At 58.2% G+C, this 22,414-nt stretch overlaps 1 protein-coding gene across 1 annotated transcript in view; it reads left to right on the top strand.

Annotated features, from left to right (window-relative positions):
• Positions 1–22,001, top strand: part of INPP5A (inositol polyphosphate-5-phosphatase A) — a 216,879-nt gene extending 194,878 nt beyond the window's left edge. Inside the window, exons 10-12 of the mRNA XM_025397606.1 lie at positions 18,265–18,360; positions 18,518–18,592; positions 21,802–22,001. Coding sequence (XP_025253391.1) covers positions 18,265–18,360; positions 18,518–18,592; positions 21,802–21,852 — 222 coding nt within the window. The 3' untranslated portion in view covers positions 21,853–22,001. The remainder of the gene's footprint in view (positions 1–18,264; positions 18,361–18,517; positions 18,593–21,801) is intronic.
• Positions 22,002–22,414: the final 413 nt, after the last annotated feature.

Below are 22,414 nucleotides of genomic sequence, written 5' to 3' on the forward strand. Positions count from 1 at the left end.
GCCTCTGGGAGTGACCGCGTCCCTCCTGCGTGTCAGACACCCCTGGGAGTGACCGCGTCCCCCCTCCGTATCAGACGCCTCTGGGGGTGACCGCGTCCCCCCTCCGTATCAGACGCCTCTGGGGGTGACCGCGTCCCTCCTCCGTATCAGACGCCTCTGGGGGTGACCGCGTCCCTGCCCTGTATCAGACACAGGTGTTTTCAGCAGCAGGTTTTCTTCACTGGTGCCGTTTGTTGGTGTCGGACATGAGGAGGGGACCAAGGAAGGGAGCGCAGGAGGGCGGTGGCTGAGGCTCCGGGATGTCTGCTGGGAGTGGGGGTTCTCCAGGCCCGTGATCAGCTTGGGAGGGAGCTGGTCTCCGGCGAGGGTTTCCCCCGGTGAGGGTTTCCCCCGGTGAGGGTTTCCTCCGGTGCAGAACTCAGTGTTCACTCGAGTCGGCAGAAGGAAAGTCGTGTGTGCTCTGTGATTATCACCCAGGCATGCCTGGGGCGTTCGTGGGAAATCCAGGTTCCTTCTGCAAAGGTCCCTTCTAAGCGGCACCAGAATTGAACACCACGTCCCCAACAGACGTAGATGCCACCCAGGGGAGCCCCCGGCACCCCAGGCAGTGGCGATGCAGATTCCTGGGAGCAGGGAGGCCTCCACCCACCACGGCTCATTCACACGCCCAGCCACCCTGGTCTCTGGGCTCTAGGACGCTGCCCGCGACAGCGGCTGCCCACTCAGTTACCAGGCCCTGGCTTACAGTGCCCTCACACTGGACCGACGTGGGTCTTACTGTTCTGCATTGTTTGTCTGCCATTTGCAAAGGAGTGGGAAGAAAAATGAATAGTTTTAAACTGGATTGTTTACTCAGTAAGTGTGTAAGATCTTTGCTTTAGTTTTTGGAGGGTTTTCCTGCCCACATGGCTCTTTAAGACTGTGGATACGTGGCTGTTCATTTGACAAAAGTCTTTCATTACGTTTTGCACACAGTTTACTATGTAAGTAAAGCGAGCCTGGTGAAAAATAGGGAAAAATGATGTGTAGTGTAGACTTTTTCTAGAACTGTTTAGTCAAAGGAAGGCCACACCTCTGGAATAAGGACCGCTTTTTCCTCCTGGCATCATCAACACAGTCATCAGTTGTGTGTAAAATTCCACAGCTCACAGGAGCTAAGCCCTTGGTGCAGTGACTGGCCCGAAGCTGAGCACCTGGATCCCATGGCCACAGGGATTTTCTGAGGGCTGGAGGCTGTGAGGAGTCACAGGACCCTGGAACTGACCACGGGGAGGACCCTGAGGCCCAGGGCAGGGGCGGTATCCCCAGGGTCACCTGCGGCCCCTCAGTGCTGCATGGCGCCTCCACGTAGCCATGTCGCTGCCTGTGGGCTGCAGACACGTGCAGACATGGAGGGTCACGGCCTGTCTTCTGTTTGCTCTTCAGTGGACGTGGAATGTGCATGCCAGGTGGAGACTTCCCGCGCACTGAGTCTCCTGTCCCCGTGTGGGGAGATTCCTGCGGCGGTGGCTCAGAGGACCGCAGGCTATTCTCTCACAGTCCTGGAACCTGGACGTCCAAAATCAAGGTGTCCTAGCACCATGCTGCTCCTGGAGGTTCCAGGGGGGACCCCTCCTTGCCTCGCCCAGCCACAGGTGGCCCAGGTGGCCCTGGCTTGTGGCCGCATCACCCCTGTCTGTGCCTTCATCCTCATGTGGCCTTTCATTGTAAGGACACGAGTCCATGGACTTAGGGCCCACCCCACCCAGGATGTCTCATCCTGAGATCCTTAACTAGTTACACCTGCGAGACCCCATGTCCAAACACGGCCCCAATTCTGAGGCTCTGGGCGGACATGAATTTGGGGGCGCACTGTACAGCCCAGGACAGCAGGCGGCGCTGGAGTGACTCTCCCACCACGTGGTCGACTGGACGCTAGCACAGAAAACGTTTATTTGAAAGCCCTGTCTAAACATAAATCTCACTGAAAAGTGACCAGGTTTTTTTGGTTGGTGGTGATTAATTGCAACTGCATTAGTTAAGGTGCCAATTAGGTAGATTATTGAATTTTAAAATACCATCTAAGCACCTCTTACGGAAAATCAGAATCTGCTAGTTGGCCTGGCCTGGTTTTTAAAAAGAGTTTCTGACTAAAACGTTTCACAGAAATTTTGTGGAAACCGAAGAGAATTCTGCGTGATTTTTCTCTGAGACCGTCTTGGACCAAGGAATTGAGGGCAGGTGTTTGGGGCCCTCGTGCCGGCACCAGATCGGGCTGCGCTAAATGCTGATGTCGGCCTCTGCGTGTGAACGGGCTGATCCCACCTCCCTCTGCGTGTGAACGGGCTGATGCCTCCTCCCTCTGCCTGTGAACGGGCTGATCCCACCTCCCTCTGCCTGTGAACGGGCTGATGCCTCCTCCCTCTGCGTGTGAACGGGCTGATGCCACCTCCCTCTGCGTGTGAACGGGCTGATCCCACCTCCCTCTGTGTGTGAACGGGCTGATCCCACCTCCCTCTGTGTGTGAACGGGCTGATGTCGGCTTCTGCACGTGAACAAGCTCGATCTCCACTTGGCCCTATGGCATGTCCCTATTCCAGTTTCCTTCCACATGAAGCTTTTTGATGAAGAACTGACAGGAGTGCCTGGGAGCACCATAGAAGATAGATCCTGGGCTCTCCCAAAGCTATGAGTCTCCTGGGAGCCCCTTAGCACACAGATCCTGGGCTCTCCCGGACCTGCCAGTCTCCTGGGAGCTCCTTAGCACACAGATCCTGCGAGTCAGGCCCAGGGCCCAGGCAGTGCCTCGTTCTCATGTCTGCCTGGCACCAGGCTCAGTGCGGCTGGGAACTGACACTGCGCATGTACCTCTGGTCGGGGTTCAGGCTCGGTCCACGCCACCCGCAGCGCCATTCGCCTGTGCAGCCTCCAGTGACGCATCGCTGCGGATGCACCTGAGATGCCAGCTATGCTCTCGTGTGACGTAGATGCAGTGACTAACCTCACCCCTGGGCTGGACTGTCCTGGCAGGACCACACCCGGAGGTGGCCACCATCACTGCCCAGTGATCTCGGTGCTCCCTGAGGCTGTGCGCTTCTCCTTTCTCAGATGAAAAGTGGATGAAGAATCCCTGTGGTCCGGGGCCTTGTTTTCCTTGCACTGCTTTCGTTTTTTGCACTGTGGTCTGGCCTCTGGTTCCTTTGCAGCTGGGAAGTATCAGGAGGAATTGGAGCATGGAGCAGCTCCACGTGGCCTGGGCAGAGCACGGATTCGCAGCGTTTCCAGCTGCTCAGATCAGTGGGCTCTTGTTCACACAGGCCCGTGGGTGGCTGAGGCTCTGAGCGGGTGATCTGAGCGGGTGAGCATCGCACTGTTGGCTGTTGGCTGCCTTGTGGGAGCCTCATTGGTGCAGCAGGTGTGTCCTGTGTGTTTGCTATGTGGGCCCAGCGCCAGGATCCGTGTACTGCCTGCCCTCAAGACCGTGGCCTTGGGCACCAGGGGCGCCTGGGGCAGTGGGTTTGCCTGGCGGCTGCCTCCCCCACCTCTCTTCAGTTCTGCTCCACCTGCCTGGGAACAATTTCCCCCTGAAGTGTCTGTGCACATCTAGAAACATCTGCGTTTTAAAGGAGAGGGAGTGTCGGAGTCAAAGGCCAGCAGAAGTGTCTTGCAGGGTCCTCAGATGGAGCTAGCTTTGGGGCCTGGATGGGGTGGGTGTCAGTCCTTGAGATCCGCTCTGCCCTCCCTCTTGGCAGAAGAGCTGTGTGGTGAGCCCCTCAGAGGAGGCCACACACAGGTGGGCAGGGCCTCCCAGAGGGCTCAGAAGTATTATCTGCTCCCCAGCCATGTGGAGCAGGTGTATCTCGAGCACCTGTCTTTCCTTCTCCTGAGCCTTTCTTTCAAACAGCAGCATGGGTTAGAGTGAGACCCCGTGGGCTCCACACAGGCCAGTCCTCTCCACCCTCCACAACCCCCCATGTTGAGACACCACGTTCAGAGGCCACGTTGGCACCTGCAGTCTGGCTCCGTGGGAGCCAGCAAAGGCCACACCCAGCCTCTACCCCGGGTTCATGGGGACATCTGTGCCCTCCTCTGGGGTGGTTTTCAGATTGCCCAGGGTCAGAGTAAGCATACGCAGTTCTGAAGGTTTGTGGACAGTGGCAGAGTCATGCATAGCCAGAGTGCATCAGGAAGCCGTGTTTATCACAGTGCAGAGCGTCCCGCCTGATGGAGTGTTCTGGGAATGCTGGAGGCTGGGGGCCAGTGGTGCCCGGTGGCACGGGCGCCCTGGGGCACATGACATGTGAGTTTAATGGTCTCTCAGAAACCACGCTGTCCTGGCTTTGGTTTCACTGCTAAGCTCCCACCCACAGCATCCCATCCTTGCCCCCTCGGTCCTGGGCTGGTGGAGTCATCCCCTTGCTCTCACTGCCGACCGTGTTGCTCTGCCTGCTCACAGCGCCTCCTTGGCGCCCTCAGTGGCAGGCTTGCTGGAAAGACTCATCAGAGGTTAATTAAATCCATCTCCACAGCAATGGGAGGCCAGGCAGAGCCGGGCTGGCAACAGCAGATTAAATACAGGGTGGTTTGCCATGAGTCCAGGGACAGGGCTTCTGGGAGGGGGACCAGCCTGGTGGCCCTGGAGGCTCTGAGACCCTGAGGTGGAGACCTGCTGGTGATTTCTGGTGGCAGGAGGGTTGCAGGGATCGGAGCTGGGAGTCCTGCCCTGCCCCGCACCAGCCTGTTGAAAGAGGCTCTGTGTGCAAAGTGAAGAGACTCTGTCTCCCGGGCATGCCCAGCCTGCTGTGTTTCAGATGCAGATTAATGCAGACACGCTCACAGAGCAGAACTGAAAAAACGATGCTGGAATCAGATCTGGCACCACGGAGGCTGTAATTAAAACCCACACACATGAAACACGCCAGTCGTGTGCCATCTAAGAGGGCTGCGCGTCCTCACACGAGTCAGCGATGCAGCCTGCGGCTCCGGCTGCTGCTGGGATGTTCAGAGGGTGTGTTACATGCCTCGCGCAGTGGCAACTGGCAGCTGGGGCGCTCAGCTGGCCGTGGTGACAAAGAGTGACAGCAGTGCCAGGCGCACCCAGCTCCGCGCGTCCCGACCGCACACCACACCTGTCGTCTATCACCTCTCTGACAGTGACGGTGATGGATGCATCTTCGAAGGCTGGTGGCCGTTTTTAACAACCAGTTGCCAATCACTGACAGGTACATGGTCAGGTGCCAGCTGGGCCTGCAGGGGAATGGCCATGGGGGGCGCTGACATCCGGAAGGAGCCATCCTCGGGGAGAGGCTCACGTCGCGAGGAGACATCCCGAGAGCCGGGCTTCCCAGAACACGGCTCTCAAAAGGGTACCAGGGAGGGTCCCACCACTGCCTGTGAGGCAGGATCCCAGCACCTGCCTCCAAGGCCGTGTCTACTGTTCAGTGGAGACTATGGCCGGCAAGAGTGGCTGAGGCCAGCCTGCCCTGCAGCATAAGCCTAGGCCCAGACCTCAGCCATTCCTGGCACCCAGGTATCCTTCCTTCTAGTGTGCACTGCGTCCTGGGAGGAGGGGCAGCTGTCAGCCAATAGGTAACATCGCAACTGGTCATGGCCCCCCACAGCCCCACAGACTCCTCTGAGACCCGCCGGCTGCTCTGGCTCCAGCCAGGCTCCAGGTGAAGTTCTGACTTCATCTGGTTACCGGCTGCCCTGTTGAGCCCCTCTGCCCCCAGTCCCTCAGCCGTGGGCACAGTGGGCACTGTGGGGCCGTGGGAAGGAGAGGCCGGGTCCCTGTGTCCACTGGCAGCTCCCATCAGGCGTGACAGGCGGACGACTGTGCAGCTGTTGCTAGCCCTGTGTGTGGGTAGGCCTGAGCTCCTAGAAACTGAGAGGATGGCGGCCGACTCCTCAGCCTGGCGATGTTCCTGCATCAGCCTCACTCGGGGCAGCCCTCCAAAACCCGGCACCATTCAGGATTTGGACCGTCCCGCAGCCGTGAGCGGACTCGGTGTGGCACCATGGGCACAGTGTGCATCCAGAGGGCAGGTGGCAGGGACGGTCCCTTCTAACTCCCACAGACCCCCAGAAAGCCTGGCTCAGAGTGACACTCCTGCAGATCCTCAGCACCATCTCCAGAGCAGCATGGATGGAAAGACGGGGCACACAGCCGCGTCCTCCTGCCGCCGTGGGTTAAAGTTAGCGCAGCCGCGTTCTTCTGCCGCTGTGGGTTAAAGTTAGCGCAGACCCGTCCTCCTGCCACTGTGGGTTAATGTTAGCGCAGCCGCGTCCTCCTGCCGCCGTGGGTTAATGTTAGCGCAGCCGCGTCCTCCTGCCGCCGTGGGCGGACATTAGTCGTTGTCCAGTTCTCATCTTACCTTGGGACCCAGTGTGCAGACAGACCTTGTGCAGACCCAGTGGGGCGCTGCCCTCGCCATGTGCCCAGCGTGCTCTGGATGGCGAGGCAGGCCAGTGACAGCCTCTCTGCCCTCCCTGCCAGCTCCTCAGGGCCACGAGGACGCCCTTCCCTGAGGGTGGAGGTCAAGGCAGTAGGGGCTGCAGAGGGCATGTGAGCTAAGCCGTGCTGCTCGGCTCACTCACTTGTTATTCCAGTCTTGGTGTAAAATAGCAACGTCAACAACAGAATCACTAATTTAAATCATTAAATTTGTTTTTTAATTTTTCTCTTTAAAAAGAGACTTTTATTTGGTCTGTTTCTATATAGGGCCTATGACTTCAACTAAAAATGAAATAAAATGTTATACTTAATTATAGTGATAACATTAGGTTTCGTATGTAGGGGATTTTCTTCTAGGAAGTTCACTTTGCAAATATTATCCAATATTTTCAACTGGTAGATTGATGCCAAAAATCTTCTCATTTTATAGAAAAATAAGACAAAAACTAAAAGACACAGTGGCATTTTCTCCAGTCTATCCTAGAACTCTGTTAGAGGAACTGTTTTTTGGATTCATTCGTAATTGATTCATAATCCATAGTGTGTTCACTAATCGTTAGTGCACTTTTCTGTATTTCTTATGAGCTCCTACTTTATTTAAAAATTCCTCTGCCTGCCCTTGGTTTAAAAGAAACCCGTGGGAAAGTTGGGCACAGAGCAGGTCTCCCGTGCCACGGCAGACCTTGGAGACCCGACACTATGTAGCCTCATTCGTCCCTCCTCCTTCACACATCACGCCCGGCTCCCCCGCTAGCAATCAGTGGCTGTGAGAAGCATGCAGGACCCTGGGACGAGGGCTGAGCTCTGTGCCCTGCGTCCCCCTCCCTTTGCCACATCCCTCTCCCCACATCCAGCCGTGCCAGTGGAAGGCCAGGGATATCCGGAAGGAGCCACCAAGAGGCACAACAGGTGCTTCTGCCACCGGGCAGGGCCAGTCCTGTGGAGCCACCCCTGGGCCCAGCAGAGGGTGCCTGGCAGGGTGCCAGACACAGCCTGAGAAAGACCCGCCGCCTTCTTCCCGGAAAGTCTGTTGAGCTCTCGATGGCGTGAGAGCTAGCGGGCGCCACTCCCGTTCCGTGCGCGCCACGTCCAAGCCTGCCAGGCTGCTGGAGTCCGGGAGCAACCTCGGGAGAGGACATGAAAGAGTCTTTATGGCATGTTGTTGCTGTGGGTGGCCGCAGACAATGCACACAGAGGAGCGAGGCCTCCGATGCTGATGCCAACATCTCCCCACGACGGTGCCTTTCACTGGCTGCATTTCTGCACCCCGTAAGCTCGGATGCAGGGCCTTGTGCCCGGCTCTGGGGCTCGCAATGAGGTCGGTGCTCCAGGGCCTCACGGTGGGCGCTTTTGTCAAGGGATGGGTCCCCCTTCGCGGGGGTCTAGGGTTCACCAGGAAGACCTTTGAAAAGGTGGAGTTCACCAGAAGGGCTGTCTCTTGGGAAGTCAAAGTATGGGAGGCCGGCGAAGTGTCTGAGGACCTGCCCTGCAGCCCTCCCAGCAAACCCCGCCCCGCAGCCCTCCCAGCATGCCAGGCTCTCAGCTCCTCAAATTCCATCCGGGATGGTCATTCTCTGTGTCCGGTGCCCACCCTGGTCCTAGAAAGCTAGGACACTGGACCGTGGCACACTTTGCAGAACGCCTTCCCTGGCTGCACTGTGGGCTGAGCACGGGAGCGGGACCCTGAGGAAGGGTCCTTGGTGCCTGCCGCCCTCACCACACATTTCCCATGCCAAGTCCAGCTGGGGTCCCTCTGCAGAGCTCAGGCCCAGCCTCCGGAGAAGTCTGCGTGGGGCCTGTGGTGGAGGCATGCCAACGGAAGACAGCGGGAAGGTGGTTCACTCATCATTACCCTGCACCTGTTACCCCCAAAGCCCATCGAGCCTGGAGGGCACAGCTGTTGCCCTGTGGGCCTGCGTGCTAATAGGTCCTGGTAGCCACCAGCATACTTGGGGATGGTGGCTGTAGTGCCAGCCCCCGACCTTAGCCACTCCCAGAGGGGGATGCAGCGCTCTCTGGCCTCTGCTGCCCTCCTCGCCCTGGGGGCCAAGTGAGCCGCCCTCTCACTTCCAAGAAGCCGCACACGCATGTGCCATAGGAAAGGAGTCTGGAGCCTCCGGGAATTAATTTGAGATGATGTGTGCTGTTTCCAAAGATCACCACTTGGATGTAGTGCTTGTGAGGCCTTCACCTGCCCCCTGCCAGGGCCCAGGGGCCTCAGCAAGGGCGTCTTCTAGGGTCTGGGGACCTTGTCTCTGCCCTGTGTGGCCGTTGGCCTGTGTATGTTTGATGAGCACTGACGTTCGGGGGTGCCACCTGTGTCCACCCCAACGGGGATGCCAGAGGACTCCAGAGGTGCGGCTTCCTCGGCACTTTCCGTGGCGCCCCCAGGATGAAGCAGGTTTTAAAGCCAGGACTTGCACCTCAGGGCCACCTGTGAAGTGATTGGTTGTCCTCCTTTCCCACTCCACGGCGACGTCTGAGGCCTGCACCAGCATCCGTAATGTCAGTTAGCAAGGAATAGCTAACCCCACGGGACCAGCAGTGCGTCTCCAGGTGGATGTCCAGAGGACTGGGGCGTTTGTCAGAACTTAGCGTTTGAATTATCTCTGCCCATTTGCAGTGACCTGACAGTAAACCTGGAACTTCCACGTGCTGGTTTGTCAGTGGGCTCTGTAGTTTTCTCAACTGTAACGAAAGTTGCCCCCTCGATTCTGAGCAGTGGTCCAGACCCTCAGGCACATTCAGGGCAGTAGCGGTGGGAGCCTCTTAGTTAATCCCCTTTCACAGGGCAAGCGTTATGTTGATGTAGTGGCACACCGCACCCTGGAGCACAGATTTATATTCACGTTCACCATTGCCAGGAGAATTGTTGTTAGTATAGAAAATGGAGTCAGTTCTGTTTTCTAGAGTCATTCAAGAACCTTACATTGAAAACGTAGTGATTTCCTATTAACTTGTTTTAAGGAAAACCTATGTAAAGTACTCGGCTTTTCATTGTGAACCATCTTTTAGAAATCCTTTTCTACTTTCTCCTTTCATCACTGCCGCTAGAGGTTGGCTACGTGGAACTTCCGTGTATAACCCTTCTTTATTTCTAGACATGTTTATGATTAAAATTTAACCAAAAAAATTACAGGATAATAGAGAAGGATGGGACTTGGCGAGTTTCTTCCTGCTGTGCCTGTGGTCAGTTTTCCAGCGGGAGCCGCTCACAGGGTCCACAGTGTTCACCCCCAGCATCGCCACCCGAGGGTCAGGCTTCTCTGACATCACAGAGATTTCCAGGAGGGGGAGGGAGGGGGAAGGAGGGGGAGGGGAGGGGAGGAGAAAGAGGAGGGGGGAGGGGGAGGGGGAAGAGGGGGAGGAGAGAAACCCCAAGACTTCACCGACAAAGAAAGGAGGCGGCCAGGGACAGTGGCTCACACCTGCTTTCCCAGCACTGTGGGAGGCTGAGGCAGGAGGATCACTGAGCCTAGGAATTCAAGACCAGCCTGGGCAACATAGGGAGTCCCTGTCTCTACGGAAAATAAAAAAGTAAAATTAGCCAGGCACTGTGGGACATGCCTGTAGTCCCAGATACTCAGGAGGCTGAGTCGGGAGGATTGCTTCATCCCAGAGGTCGAGGCTGCAGTGAGCCAGCCATGATCGCATCACTGCACTCCATCCTGGCCAACAGAGGAGGACCCTGTCTCAAAAACATAAAAATAGAGATAAATAAAGAAAGGGACACATCCTGTCTTGGGCTGACGGCGTGAGATGGGCTGGCCAGATCTCCACAGCCCGAGAGCGGTCAGCTCCGTGTCTGTGGGCCACAGGTGGTTGGTCTCTGCCTAGTTCCTGCTGGACAAACGCCGCAGGTTCACACCGCAGGAGCTTCTCGGCATCTGTGCCAGGAAAGTTAGAGCTTCCTCATCCGTGGAACCCCAGCCTGCATTGCCCCCAGAAGCGATACCCCCGAATGAAGCTGGAGGCTGCTCTTCTCTCCGCAGAACCCCGGCTCTCATCACACCCAGACGCGGATACCCTGGAATGAAGGTGGACGTTGGTATCCACGTCCGCTTGCTTTTCTCAATAGCTGATGTAAACTGCAGCTGGCTGCAGCACCCGCAAATGGCTTCTTTCCAAGATGTGGCCATCCTCTGCAGAAAGGATACATATTTACAGAGAAGGCACTCGCACCTGCGGGAGAGCGAAGGCCAGGTCAAAGCTGTGTGGGACAGGAGGTGTCCTCACGAGTCTCCTGGAGAGAGCCCTGCTCCCAGACGCTGATCAGCTCCGGGGCCCACAGCCCTGAGGGGCGGTTGCTCTGTGAACCTACTAGTTAGAGCTCATGAGCCAGGCTGCCAAGCCAAGGAGAGCTGGCAAAGTGCTCCTCACAGGTGCCTGTTCTGTTCCTGATGGATGAATCCAGGTGAGTCCTGCGTGAACACAGAGCTCAGAGTCCCACCCTGAGAACACACTCTGTTCCCCATGATGCAGCCCCAGCCTGGGTGCAGCCCTGCAGGAGGCGGCCTTTTCCCCTTGATGTGGCCCCGACCTGGGTCAGCATGCGTAGCCCTGCCCTGCAGGAGGAGGCCTTCGCCCAGTGGCACCAATCTCAAAGGTGACACCACGCCTTGTCCTGAGCAGAGAGGGTGCCCACCACCTCTGGAAGTCGGCCCCAGGCCTGAGCGGGAAGGCCGTCCCTAGCTTCGCTTGCTGGCCATTAGTTTCAGACGCTTCCTGCCATCCCCGGCTGGAAGGCGACTGCGTCCAGTCTGGCGCCCAGGCAGGCTGTGTCCAGCCAAGCTTCCCGTGCAGGGTTTTGCTGTTTTAGTCATTGCTGTCCTTCAGGGAAACCTTGGAGACTGGCATAGCTTTCCGTAAATTACAGCCCCGTGAAGCTAAAAGTGCCTCCCGATGAGTTTTGGACCATGAGGGACACCCATCTCCAATGCTTCCTTACCGGTGTCTGGAATGCGTGGTGAACCTGGGCCCTTGGTAGCCAAGAAACCCATCATTAGAATTCATGATGCCGGTTTGGTTCTCTTTGCCGAGATTTATCATTGACAGGCATCCTGCGTCTTTTGGCCCTTTATTTAACCGCCGAAGGCATTGTTTTTAAGACCATTTCTTTTACAAGAGTTTCCTTTCAGATGTTCCTGCCAACATCTGTTTGTGGCTGAAATTCGACCCAGCCGGCCTGCGCCTGCCCCGCGCCCCCTTTGTCCCCGGCCTTTGTTTCTGATTTCATGCTATCAGAGGTCTGCGTGTTTTTCTGCATGAAGTTGTCAGCAGGATAAAAGCTCAGGCGCAGGGTCACGTTGAGAGGGGTGGGCATGAAAAATTGGTAAGATGTGTCTTCAAGCCCACCCACCAGCGCTCCACTCAGCCCCAGCAGGGACCAGGCCTGGGAGTGAGGGCGAGCCCCTCGCACCGACCCCGGAGAGCCGGACCCTAACCCTGGGGCTATAGGCTCTGCCCCTCCCTTCATTCATCCATTTGTCCCGTGGGTATCAGTTGGGTGTCTGCAAAGTGCCAGGGCAGTTTGCTTCTGAATCAGCACTTTCTTCAAGAGTGGACTTACTCCTCCTCATGTGTGGGAAGGAAACTTCTGAATTGCTAAAGTCAGTGGCTAAGTTTACACCACCCCCACCAGCCCACAGCGGTCACACCCTTTGCTAAGCTTGCTGCCGGGCAGCCTCACTGGAGCCCAGACGCTACTCTCCCAGGAAACCTGTGATGAGGACTGGGGCGCACACGTGTGCTGAGGACACCCCCCAAGGCCGGCCGGGGCCACGTCTCAGCCTCCTGGTTTTGGTGCATTCACTCTGGTGCAGACAGACCATGGCTGAGAGTGTGGTCCCGAATTCCATCCTTGGAATGGAAGAAGTTTTTGTTAGAGAAAGGACTCCAGCCACAGTGGATTTCCACCTGCAGGTCTGTGTCTTGCGACACTTAAGGGCCAGGCTGGACGGGCCCCCACAGAGGTAGCAGAGTGGCCGGCTCTGGCCAAGCTGCCGGACACTACTGTGGGAACAGGTGCACCCGCAGAGCTTCTGTGCCTGCTGAGGGGCTGAGGGTCGTGGCCTCAAGGAGCGGGCTCATCTTGTTGCTTTTTGCTTTAAGGTGGTTTTTCTTCTGGTTGGATGAGAAAAGTTAGTCGAGCCCCCCAAGGATTTACTCTGCAGCTGAATATGTAGGAACTGGCCTGATCCTGGGGCCAGCATGTGATCCACCCCCCACCACCCACAGGTCTCCTAGGAGGCCCTGCTCTCGCAGCAGAGGGGCCACTGTCACCGAGGCAGTGACCAGATCAGGAATTCCAGGGCCCCCAGGAGGGGTGGACACTGTGGCTCCTCTGGCCCGTGTCTGTGGAATCAGTGTCGGTGGACATTCCGTTCACGGTAGGATGTGCCCGTGAGTGTCGGGCAGATGAGAGGTTTCAATATCATCTCCTTAAGGGGTCTCGGTTTGGAGGAAAAAAGCCTCATTCTCTTGATGATGGCTTAATTCCTTAAGAACGCACTAGAATCTGCCCCTCAGTAGCTGCCTGTGGTGTGTCTAGATTTTGGGGCAACGTTGGCTTTGTGGTTCGTTTTTATTGTATTTAACTGTGAATACCCTCTTACTCCCTGCATTGAGGGGAGAGAGAAGCTCAGTTGTCAACGAGATGAAGTTGTTGGGGTTCCCAGGCTTCATGAGGCTGGGCTCTCCCTGAGCCTGAGGCAATCTTCAGGGCCGACTGGCTTCCATTCCCTGAGAAAGGTCAGGATTCAACCTCAGCCTCACTTTGTGCAGCCGCCGTGGTAGACTTGCCGCCACAGACCACGGCACCATTGTCCTTCCCAAAAGTGCCATCCGGGGCCCGGCGGTGCTGCCCATGGCAGCTTGCGAGACCTGGGCTGCCCGCCTCTCCCGTGGCACGGGCTTGGGGACAGGGTCTGCCCGAGCCAGTGGCTGGCTCAGGAGGTCACAGAGGTACATTTGCCTCTGCTCTGGAGGAGCTTGGGCGGCTCTGGGAGGGCCTGTGGACACAGGGCGACGCGGTGGGAGGGCGCCGTGGCCTGTCGGCCTTTGATCTTGGGGCTGGTGGTTCTGCCCGCCCGCCACAGAGGACCAGGTCTTCTCTCCCCTCACAAGCTCCTGGAGGCCACAGTGCTCCTGGGGACGCCTCCCCGTGGGGAAGGTGAGGGCTGGAGCTGTCACTGTTGCCAGGCTCTGGCCCTAGGAAGGAGGTTTGTGGCCCCAGTGACTAATGGATTCCCTCGTCTGCCTGGGAGTGTGTTGACAACCAGGGAATAACCAGGGAATTGGACTCTCCGTGTGGCAGGAGGGGGAATCTCCCAGCCTTCACTCCTGATTGCTTTTCCAGCACCTGAGCTGCGCCCCTGGGATCCCAGCTTTCCCTTCCTGAGTCCAGGCAGCGTCTGTGCTGGGCCCTGCCGGGACCTTCCTGCTCACGTGAGGCATGTCACGGCTGGCACTAGCCCTGGCCTAGGCCTCGGGTGTGGTGGCCCCGGGTGTGGCGGCCCCGGGTGTGGAGGTCCCGGGTGTGGTGGCCCCGGGTGTGGAGGCCCCGGGTGTGGTGGCCCCGGGTGTGGTGGCCCCGGGTGTGGTGGCCCCGGGTGTGGAGGCCCCGGGTGTGGTGGCCCCGGGTGTGGTGGCCCCGGGTGTGGAGGCCCCGGGTGTGGAGGCCGCCGAGGAGAAGTGTATCCTGGAGATTAGGCGGGTGCATGAGAGCTCCCAGCTCAGCCACAAGAGCAACACGTGTTGCCCACCCAGCCTCGCCCAGGGCTTGCTCCTGCCTGCACTGAGACCCCTCGGCAGGACCTAGAAGCCAAGCCTGGGGTAGGGCCTCAGCAGCGACTGCAGGCTGCCCATGTGCCCAGACGGCTTCTTCTGAGCCTGGAGTGGGCCCCTGAGGCTGCCTGTCCACTTGGCCCAGGCAGGGCGCTCTGGACACCTGGTGATTCCAGGTGGAGAGTGGAGCTCAAGCGCCTGCTGGTTGTGCGTGCAGAGTCCGGAGGCTACAGCCAGCGGGGATTCATTTCGGAGAGTACAGAACAACTTTTTGTTTTTATAAACCAGCTTTTGAAGGTTGCATTTAAAAACTTGGGCTGACAGGGTCTGAGAGGATGCATTTGCCTTTAGTAGAGTTTTGGATTTTGTGGCAGAATGTCCGTGACAGTTAAGGGGTAATGGGACAGATTCAGCTCCCGACATGAGACCCACTGCACAGGTGCACATCGGGGCGGCTCTGCCTGCCACGCAGCTCTGTGCACATCAGAGTGACCGCGTGATTTCCTCACACAGAAAATAGCTCTTCTGGGCTGACACCTGTGCCCTGAGCCTATGGACACCCTGTCCAGGCAGCATGCCTCCGTGGTTATCCGAACAGTAAGAAGAAACTCAGGGATTTCTTGATCCACGCAGGCAGGTGGATGACCCGGGCACACGGCGTTCCTGTTAAATTCTAAGTGTGGATAAGACGGCTGCCAGGCCGCTCTTTCCAGAGCCTCTTCATGTGGCTACTAATAGCGAAATACATCTTAGATGGCTTTTTAAACATAGCATTTAGGGTATTTGTTTCTCCTTTCAAAAGAGAAGAATCCCTTCCAAAAGTAGGCGAACCGGAAAGGCCCAGCCTGGCCACTTTCCGCATGAGTGGCCACGACTTTGCTGGATTGAAAGGCGAAGGGAACAGGCCAGCTTTGGCCCGTTCAGCCCGGCCTGATCACTCCTTTACAGCCTGTGAATGAGGCGGCTCCGGGGAGGGGTGGGGGGTGGCCGGCCCCTTCCTGGGCCCTGGGGTCCATCCGATGTTTGTCCTTCGGGAGCCCGCCTGAAGTGCTGAGATAAAGCGGTTTTTAAACAGTCTCCCGCAGATGCCTTTTGGGAGACAGAGCCATGAATTTCCTGAGCCGTGTCCTGGGGTGGCTACAATGGCCGTCTGCCTGCCAAGGCTTCTCCCATTCAGGGAAAGCAGCTTAAGCCACTTAAGCCCATTAGCATCTGGATGGGGCCGGACCTCCTTGGGACGCAGCGATGGGCAGGGTGGCCCGCTGCGCCCTGGCTGTTTGGGTGCTTGTTCTAATCCTCACACTGTTTGAAGGCTCCAGACTGATTTGTGACACATGAGTCCAAAAGCCACTTTGGAGGCTTGACCCGATCAGCCGGTCTGTGCTCTGAATGTCAACGGCCTGCCCTGGAGTGTGCTTTGGGGATAGCGGGTGGCCGCCTCCTGGCCCAGGCTGGGACGCTGCACACCAGCCACAAGGAGGTGGACGCTGCATCTTGGCAGGAGGCGGGTCAGGCCGCCGAGGGGCCCTACAGTTCCTCTCAGTTCCTGCTGAGCGCACGCCCAGAACCTACACAGGAAGGCCGGGCACCGGCCCAGGGGTGTCCTCCTGATGCCCGGCTCTGAGCCCCGACCAGCGCCCGGGGCATTGGGGTGCCCCTCAGCAGCACCAGCTCCCAAGGGCCCTTTCAGGGAGAAATTTTTAAAGCCAGAGTTACTTTTGGTGCAGTCGTCATTTTATAAAACGAAACTCATATATTATTTTCTTAAAAAAACAGCTTTCTAGTCCAGGTGCAGCTACTCACACCTGTAATCCTAGCACTTTGGGAGGCTGAGATGGGACAATCGCTTGAGCCCAGGTGTTCACAGCCAACCTGGGCGACATAGCGAGACCCTGTCTCTACAAAAATTTAGAAAATAGGCCAGGCGCGGTGGCTCACGCCTGTGATCCCAGCACTTTGGGAGGCCGAGGCGGGCAGATCATGAGGTCAGGAGATCGAGACCATCCTGGCTAACAAGGTGAAACCCTGTCTCTACTAAAATGCAAAAAAAATTAGCCAGGCGTGGTGGTGGGTGCCTGTAGTCCCAGCTACTCGGGAGGCTGAGGCAGGAGAATGGCGTGAACCCAGGAGGCGGAGCTTGAAGTGAGCTGAGATCGCACCACTGGGCTCCAGCCCGGGTGACAGAGGGAGACTCCGTCTCAAAAAAAAGAAAATTAGCTGGGCCTGGTGGTGCATACCTACAGTCCCAGCTACTCGAGGGGCTGAGGTGGGAGAATCACTTGAGCCCAGGCAGTCAAGGTTAAAATGAGCCTTGATCACGCCACTGCGCTCTGGCCTGGATGACAGATCAAGACCCTGTCTCCAAAAATAATTTTTTAATTAAAAACAAGCTTGATGGAGGTATAATTTACACATAAACTATAATCGAATTCTAGACTATCCCTCCATATAATCCAGTTCAGACTATCCCTTCAGCACCTGCCCCAGTCAGTTTCCTCCCGGTCCCCGCAGTCTCCTTGCTGCCTCTGTCTCTCCGGCTTCGCCATGTCTGGGTATTTTGTGTAAATGGAATCTACGGTCTGTGGGCTTTTGTGTAAGGCAGTAGCTGCGCTCTCTTCCCTCCACACCAGCGATGCGGAAGCTCCGGTGCCTCTGCCTGCTGTGGGCACGGGCCCTGGCTTTCCACACGGGGTGCGTCTGCCTGCCGTGGGCACGGGCCCTGGCTGTCCACACGGGGTGCGTCTGCCTGCCGTTGGCACGGGCCCTGGCTGTCCACACGGGGTGCGTCTGCGTGCCGTGGGCACGGGCCCTGGCTGTCCACACGGGGTGCGTCTGCCTGCCGTGGGCACGGGCCCTGGCTGTCCACACGGGGTGCCTCTGCCTGCCGTGGGCACGGGCCCTCGCTGTCCACATGGGGCTTTGATTTCTCCCAGATGTGGGTCTCACACTTCCCTTGTTTGGCGAGGTCCTAGGCATTCTTGTTTTCGTGACTTCTGCCAAGCTCGGAGAGCTCAGTGCCCACAAGGGCCCCGGGTTGGGGCCAGGCGCTCCCCATGGCCATTCCACCCAGGGAGGGGTCTCCAGCTCTGTCCTCCCTTTAGGGACTGACCCTCAGTGATCATTCCCTGATTGTCCTGTTAAGGCAAGAAGAATTTTCAAAACAGGCCTGAATGTCATCCTTCACAGTGATCTGCGCCGGCCAGGACCGTGCCTCCTGGAGCAGCTCAGCTGTGCAGTATGGCAGAGAGGTCAGCTCTCACTCAGCCTCTCTCCTCTGCTGCCCAGACGGCTGCCCCTTCCCGTAGCCGGTCGGGCCACTGAGCATCCGTGGGCACCAGAGGCCACAGCCCTGACCCTGCGGCACTCCTGCCTCAGCCCCTGTGCTTGGTCCTCCTGGCCAGTGTGGTCTTCAGGACCCTGGCAGAGCCCTGAGCTCTTCTTGGGTCCTGTCCGCCTGCCTCTGGGCCCCTGCCCACCCCAGCCTGCACCCCAGGGACTGGTTTGAGCCAGTTAACACCACAAAGCAGGCGTGTGACCTTAGCCGTCTCTCCCACATCGGCTTCATCAGATGAGCCTGTTGAGACCATTCCCGGTCAAGCCTTCTGCAACCCTTGCCCATTGTCGCAATCAAACAGCTCTCGAGGGAGTTCAGGGACAGGAGAGAGCGAGCGGGAGGAAGCTGGCCAGGTGCCCCCACAGGCACCCTCTGTGCTGTTCTCAGTGCTGCCGTGCCTTCGGAGCCTGCTGGTCTTGCTCTGGCTTTTGCCCCGAAGCAGCTCTGTGGGCAGCAGCAGCTCTGGGGTAGCCTCACGGCTGCAGCCACGCTTTGCTGGGGAGCAGCCAGCCTCAGACCCTTTGCACGTGTGAGGGTCAGCTGTGGTCAGCTATTGCAGGAGTGGCCCCTGACCCCAGGTGTGGAAATCTGGGTGTGACACCAGCTGCTGTCTGGAACCGGCCATCCCATCCCACTGACGCGGGCTGTCGGGTGATGCTGCCATTGGCAGGTGGCCCCCCCGGGACTTATCTCCGTTGCTGTCTTTCTGCAGACGCTCTGCACAAAAGCCACCATGCAGACGGTCCGGGCCGCTGACACCAATGAAGTGGTGAAGCTCATATTTCGTGAGTCGGACAACGACCGGAAGGTGAGTGGAGCCTGTGACTGGGCGGGTGACACATGGGGCCTGCGCGGGACTCTGCAGCCTCCCTCAGAGCCGCCCTGCCTGCCCAGGGCAGTGGGGCCGGGGGACACGCACAAGGCTAGGGGAGTTCAGGTGCTCATGGACCGCTCTGACTTCACAGGTTATGCTCCAGTTAGAAAAGAAACTCTTCGACTACTTCAACCAGGAGGTTTTCCGAGACAACAACGGCACTGCGGTGAGTTTGTGGTCCGATGTGGCAGCTCCCCCGTCCGGGGACACCCATGCCCCCAGGCCCACCCATTACCTCTGCTTACCTGGGACCACCCTGCCTTGTCCCTACCACCTGCAGGGCTCAGCTCCGAGCCGGTGCAAAGCAGACCGCTGGGGACACACGGTGGGTGCGTCCTGCACCCCAGGCCGGGTTCGGTGGAGGCTCCGTGTCACTGTCCTGTCCACAGGCAGCATGACGCTCACTCAACCCATCAGCTTCAGAGACCCCACATGTGTGAGGGGAGACGCTGGTGCTGTGGGGTGGGGAGGAAACCCCCTTGTCTCAGAGTGGGCCGGTGGGACCTCGGGCTTCACTCTGAAGTGGGAGACTGAAGGGAGCAGGTTCCCCACACTCCCGTCGCTAGACTTGCTGTGTGTGGGTCTGTGTGTGGGCACGTGTGTGTGCGCTAGTGCTTGCGTGTGCACATGTGCACATGAGTGCATATCTGCATCTGTGGGATGGGTGTGCCGCTGTGTGTCCATGAGCACGTGTGTAAACTGAGGTGCGCGTCGGTGGGAACGTGAGGCTCAGGTCAGTCCACGGAGAGGCGGCCCCTGCCAGAGGCAGCCCTGGCTGCTGGACCTGCTGTCGGTTTTGAAATCGTGAGTCTTCCCTTCGAGGGATTAGTGTAGGCAAGCGCTGAGGGGCGGCCTACACACTCTTTTCACAATTTTATTTTTTTATTGTGGTCTACTTTTGTCCCATTTTTGGTGTATTTACAAATGTTTATCAGCGTAAAGAACCACATAGTACCTGGCTGGGGCCCAGTGTGCGGCCTCAGCTTATTTCTGTAAACACGCCCACTGTGGCGAGTCCAAGCCACACGTGATGCTGTGTGCAACGAGCCAGCGTCCAAGATCTGGAAATCTCGGCATCGGTTCCTAGGGCTGTCCCGAGCCAGCTGTGGTCCCCCCGGCACTGCGTCAGGGCAGGCGGCCCGTCCTCAGGAAGCTATCGGGGAGTGGCTGTGGGAAAGGTGAGGGAGCACAGGCGGGTGGACCCAGGCCGGTGCAGCTGCATTCACATCGTAGCGTCCTGGGCCAGCTAGGTGTCCGTGCCTCAGTTTCCCCTCGTGGGGTGTGAGGGCTCACAGGTCAGTGCATGCAAAGTGCTTAGGGAGAGCTGGAGCCTCTCAGTGCCAGACAGAGGGGCATGCCCAGCCCAGCAGATACTGCCAGCCCCTAGTCCCAGGTCCAGAACCTCCACTCCAGGATGGCAATTTACTGCCTCCCCAACGGCCCCCAGATCCCACCTCCTGTCCTCTCGGGAAGTCACTTCTGCCTCCTGCCCCTCATCAACCCGGAGCCCGAGGCTCCCGTGATGCCCGCGCCTCCGCGGTGCCCGGGCCTTCAGTGCCAATTCCCTCTCACCTGCTGCAGGAGCCCACGGCCCCTTCCCCCACCACAGGGCCCCATCGGCCTGGGAAAGCCTGAGGTCTCCTCCTCTTCTCTCCATCCAGGCAGGCTGGCTTTCCTCCTGCTCCATCTGTGGGAGGCACCGGGCACTCTCCCCAGCTCCACCACCTGCGCCTGGTGGAGCCCCTCCCCCCTCCTTCTCAAGCCTCCAGAGCCTGGTGGGGCGGCCTGCCTGTGGCTCCCACTGCCCCTCTGTGGCTCTTCCTGTGGGACTCTGGGCCCCAGGGTGCTTCCAACTGCAAGACACTCCCAGGTGGCACATCCCGGCCTCATCAGTGGGGAGCAGGGAGAGCCTGGGGAGCGTAGGTGTCTCCGTGGAGGCAGGTGCGCAGGAGGTGTCTGGGTGGGGGAGGGCACCCAGGAGGTGTCTGGGTGGAGGTGGATGCCCAGGAGGGAGACAAGGCTGCTGTCCTCGCAGCTGCATGGCTGCCGGAGCTTGGAGGAGGTGCTTTTGGGGTCCCTAGCAGGGCTGGCTCCTCAGTGCCGCGAGGTCTCCAGGTACCTTGCACAGGGCGTGAAGAAAGTGGAGGGTCCCTTGGAGGAGGATGCCAGGGCGGCCAAGAGAGATGGCACGTTCTGGAAGGAGCAAGGTGACAGGGAAGAGGGAGGCTCCGTGGGCCACAGGTAGGGGTAACAGGGGACAGGTTCCAGCTGGGGCTGCGTGGAGTGGGGTGCGGCATGGAGGGGGCTGCGGCGTGGAGGGGGTATGGCATGGAGGAGGCACTCGGCGTGGAGCCGGGCGCACGGCATGGAGGGGTGCTTCCAAAGCATCTGGGAGCAATTGTCTTTTGTATGGGTCCAAAGCCCTCCTTTTCTCTCAGCATTTCGACACAGAGCACACCCCTGCTGTTGGCAGCCACCATACTGTACAGTGTTTCCTACCTTTAGAAGAAAACTAACCTGAATATTTGAGAGAACTTTTGGATTTGATTCCGAACAAAAACACCCTGTGGGGTTGAAGCCACACGAGGCACCCTGTGTGATTGCGGAGGCCCCACACGCTGTGTCGATGACGTCGGGAGTCCCATGCAGAAAGGCGCCTTCCCAGGCTGTTTCTCATGATTTCTCCAAAGAGCTGTGAGTGGAGCCGGCGGCTCGGCATTGCTGTCCTGCTTCTCAAATCCTCTCTGCTCGGTGCCTGGGATGACGGCGCCTTCGGGAACACCCCATGGGTTCCTGCTGACCTGGGTGCCGGCACACCGAGTCAGTCGTGCCCAGAAATTGGGAGTTGTCCCCATCGACGTAGGGTCAAGATGGTCGGCCCATCTCCACGGTCCGGTTAAACACACAGCACCGCAGCCATGGAGAACAAACTGTCCGTCTGCAGGATGGATGTGCCTGCACCGGACGCAGCCCCAAGTCCGTCGCATCCTTCATCAACCGCCGGTCTTGTACCCGTCTGACAGAAATTTAATTCAAGCTGGCTCCTGAAAATAATTATTGTATTTTAAGAGTAGTAATCATTGGCCGGGACATGATTGAATGTGTCCATGCCTATTGACTTTTCCTATGATTTATAGCTTTGTTTAGTCGATATTCCCATCGAAATTGTATAATTAATTATAAGTGTGGCTGTCAGGGCTGCAGGATGGAGTGCCCTGGTGAGGATTTGGAGAGATTAAATTTTCTTCGGCTGTCCCAGGGCTGGGCTTGGGAGTTTCCGCAGCGCCGGCCTCTTGGAGGGAGGTGTTTTCTGTGTGTTTAGCAACCGCTGTAGCCTCAGGTGCATTGATTTTCTGGGCCTCGTTCCTTTATCAGCGCCGGTGTCTCTGCAGGAGCGGCGGGAGCCGCGGCCGGGACAGCTCCTGACAGATGCGCAGGATCAGCCACTGCTTTGTCATTGTCCACACGGCCCTGCCTGCCTTCACTTTGTAATCAAGAAGAATGTGGGAGACCTTGCGAAACTGGTGATCATGTTTGTGAAAAATCTCAGAGAGATACAAATTATCGATTCAACAGCAGCACCTGCAGTTTCTAATCAGAAACCTCTGCTGTCTGGTATTTTGTTCCAGCTGCAGCAGGGGCCTCACACACTTCATTCTGGGGGCGACAGCCCCCATGCCGGCCATGCAGGGCGAGGCTCCCTCCAACTTCTCAGAGCTGGTAGCCGAGCAGGGACATGCTGGGACCCTCCCGCCCCACAGGATGCCCCCGTCACACGGCCGCCATGGTCCCTTCGCAGCTTTGCATTTGCATCACGGTCCGGCGAACCTCTGCCTCCCCGGTAGGCGGGAAGGCCCCAGGGAGTAAAGACCACGTGTCCGGAGTGTCTGGCACAGTTCCCGACGCGGGAGCAGCACGGGGAGCCCGCATCCGATGAGGATGGAGGCAGGCCCAGGCCAGGACGCCTCTGTCAGGAGACAGGCTCACA

Source organism: Theropithecus gelada, chromosome 9 (genome assembly GCF_003255815.1).
Source record: "Theropithecus gelada isolate Dixy chromosome 9, Tgel_1.0, whole genome shotgun sequence".
In the NCBI taxonomy this organism is placed as follows: domain Eukaryota; kingdom Metazoa; phylum Chordata; class Mammalia; order Primates; family Cercopithecidae; genus Theropithecus; species Theropithecus gelada.